Genomic DNA, 2,116 nt, shown 5'->3' with positions numbered 1-2,116 from the left:
CTGGAGGTTCTTCTGGTATATTAGTAATTTCACATTTAAAAGATCTGAAAAGTAGTCAGAGAACCGCTCTCTGAGTTTGGTTAAGATGAAATTAGAAAAATTTCATTTTTACCCCATTTTGGGTAATTTACCCCGGTTCCCCGACCGCTGTATTATAGATGATCAATCCGTTTTGCATTAAAACAAGACATCAGTCTAAAAAATACACAATCCAGTTAATCAAAACCATAAATAACGATATATTTTACATGAATATGAAGTACGAAACCACACAACGATCGCCCCCACTTTGCGGTGCAGGGTTATAAATAACCCATAAAACATGTCAAACCCTACCGGAATATTGGCCGTTCGACGTCTGATTGGCGGACGGCCAGTCCCATTCCCATCGACGACACGCCCACATCGCGCCATGCCCCGCCCAAATGCTCGTCCTTACCTTCAGAGTAACATAGTATCTCGTCGTGGTTAGATCGAAGGCGCTCCCCTTACCTTCAGTGGGTTAATTAGTAAATGTCGGGTTTTCATTTTGACATTATGGTGCTGTGATTTGTGCAATTAGAACTCAGACCCGAAACTTGATGAGAATCGGCGGCGCGAACAATAAGTTTTCGTGAACAAGTTAGTTTTGGTAGTCGCCCCGCGTGTCGGGTTATGTGATTGGAGGGCCAGGGCGATGGCAGCTCTCACTAGCAACTTGGTATCTCCAAAATACTTCGGCAGAAACTTGGAAAGCACTGACGGATCCGTCTCGATGGATTCGAACGACTTTGGTAGGGAATCCCCTAACCTGGACAACGCGAGCTGCTGCAGCGACGACACCGTGTTGTCCGTCGGCAACGAGAATCCGGTCGTCCACCAGGAGGAAAATCTGTCGTTCAAGAACATCGAAAGCCATCTGAACGCGATCTCGAAGATAACGAACAGTACGTTGGATCCGAACAACAGTAGCAGCATCAAATCCGACCCATCTAGTCCAAATAGTCATAGACTTAGCCCGGCCAGTACGAAGTCCGAATCGCCGAACTTCATCTACAGGAACATAGAGAAATCCAATCCGACGTCGCCAGAGTCGTACGATAAGTTCAGGCAGGCCTCGGTCTCATCACCTTTAAGTCCGAGCAGTCAGAAGACGACAGCGTACACTTCCGGTCCGGACTCACCGCAGAGCCCGAAGCTCGACAGCAAACCCTTCTACTTCCGACAGAACAGCACGAAGAACGACAACAACAACGAACCCAGCAACGGCAACCTAAAGTTCTCCATCGACAATATACTGAAAGCTGATTTCGGTAGACGGATCACGGATCCGATAAACATTCGCAAAGTGAAACCAAAAAAGCTCGTACCTGAAGCACCGCGCAGAAGTTTCGAACAGGAAACTGTGACCAGTTCTGGAAGCGCACCGGCGGCGGCGGCGGCGGCAACGGCAGCGTCGTCTGCAGTCGGAGGACCGGTTGATCTGAGTAAAGCGGAACCGGAAAAGAAGGAAGGAGCCTCCGGTTCCAGCCAACCCATGCTCTGGCCAGCCTGGGTGTATTGCACCAGGTACAGCGACAGACCTAGCTCAGGTAAATTAATCAATTTCATTACTAAATCTCTATTCAGAAAGCGCCTTCTCATAAATATAAAACACACACACTAACACAGAGACCGGCGCGCAGATATATAAATTTATTAACGAATTTGCATATTCATGAAGATCTTACTTAGATTAACTTGTAGATCCCATCAGAGAAGGCGTGTGCGATACACACACACACAGCCTGTTCTTGATGTGTGCGCCTGCTTTTTTTTTTCCCCATTCGCCTCCGCCACATAATATATAAATAATAATTAATTCTATAATTAGCCAAAGTAACGAAATAATTTATTTTTCTTAGAAGTAGAAGAGAGAAAAAAAAACGACAGCAAATAATGATTAATTGGTTCTACATAATCAATGCATGAAAATTGATTATCATGTCTATATATTATTTTCCATTTTTTTTTCTTATATCATGTAGAGTTAATAGCCTCTAATTATAAATTATATTTACACCATGGGAAAATCAGCTTTGCATTGCATTAGCATCAAGTCTTAACCCATTTTTGTTGTTGTTGTTGCGGTTTGCAA

The 2,116-nt window shown here is 44.5% G+C and overlaps 1 protein-coding gene across 1 annotated transcript; it reads left to right on the top strand.

The window, feature by feature from the left end:
• Positions 1-228: 228 nt before the first annotated feature.
• On the top strand, positions 229-1,571 carry LOC108562526 (homeobox protein invected-like; the record flags this gene model as incomplete). The annotated part of the gene is made up of 1 exon (XM_017920897.1): positions 229-1,571. A coding segment is annotated over exon 1 (895 nt), but the record flags the coding sequence as incomplete, so codon positions are not given.
• Between the last annotated feature and the right edge of the window lie 545 nt (positions 1,572-2,116).

The sequence above is a fragment of the Nicrophorus vespilloides genome, unplaced genomic scaffold, assembly GCF_001412225.1.
Source record: "Nicrophorus vespilloides isolate i.1.1-1 unplaced genomic scaffold, Nicve_v1.0, whole genome shotgun sequence".
NCBI lineage: Eukaryota > Metazoa > Arthropoda > Insecta > Coleoptera > Silphidae > Nicrophorus > Nicrophorus vespilloides.
Note: the sequence above shows the minus strand (reverse complement) of the source record. Positions and strands in the feature narration are given on the sequence as shown.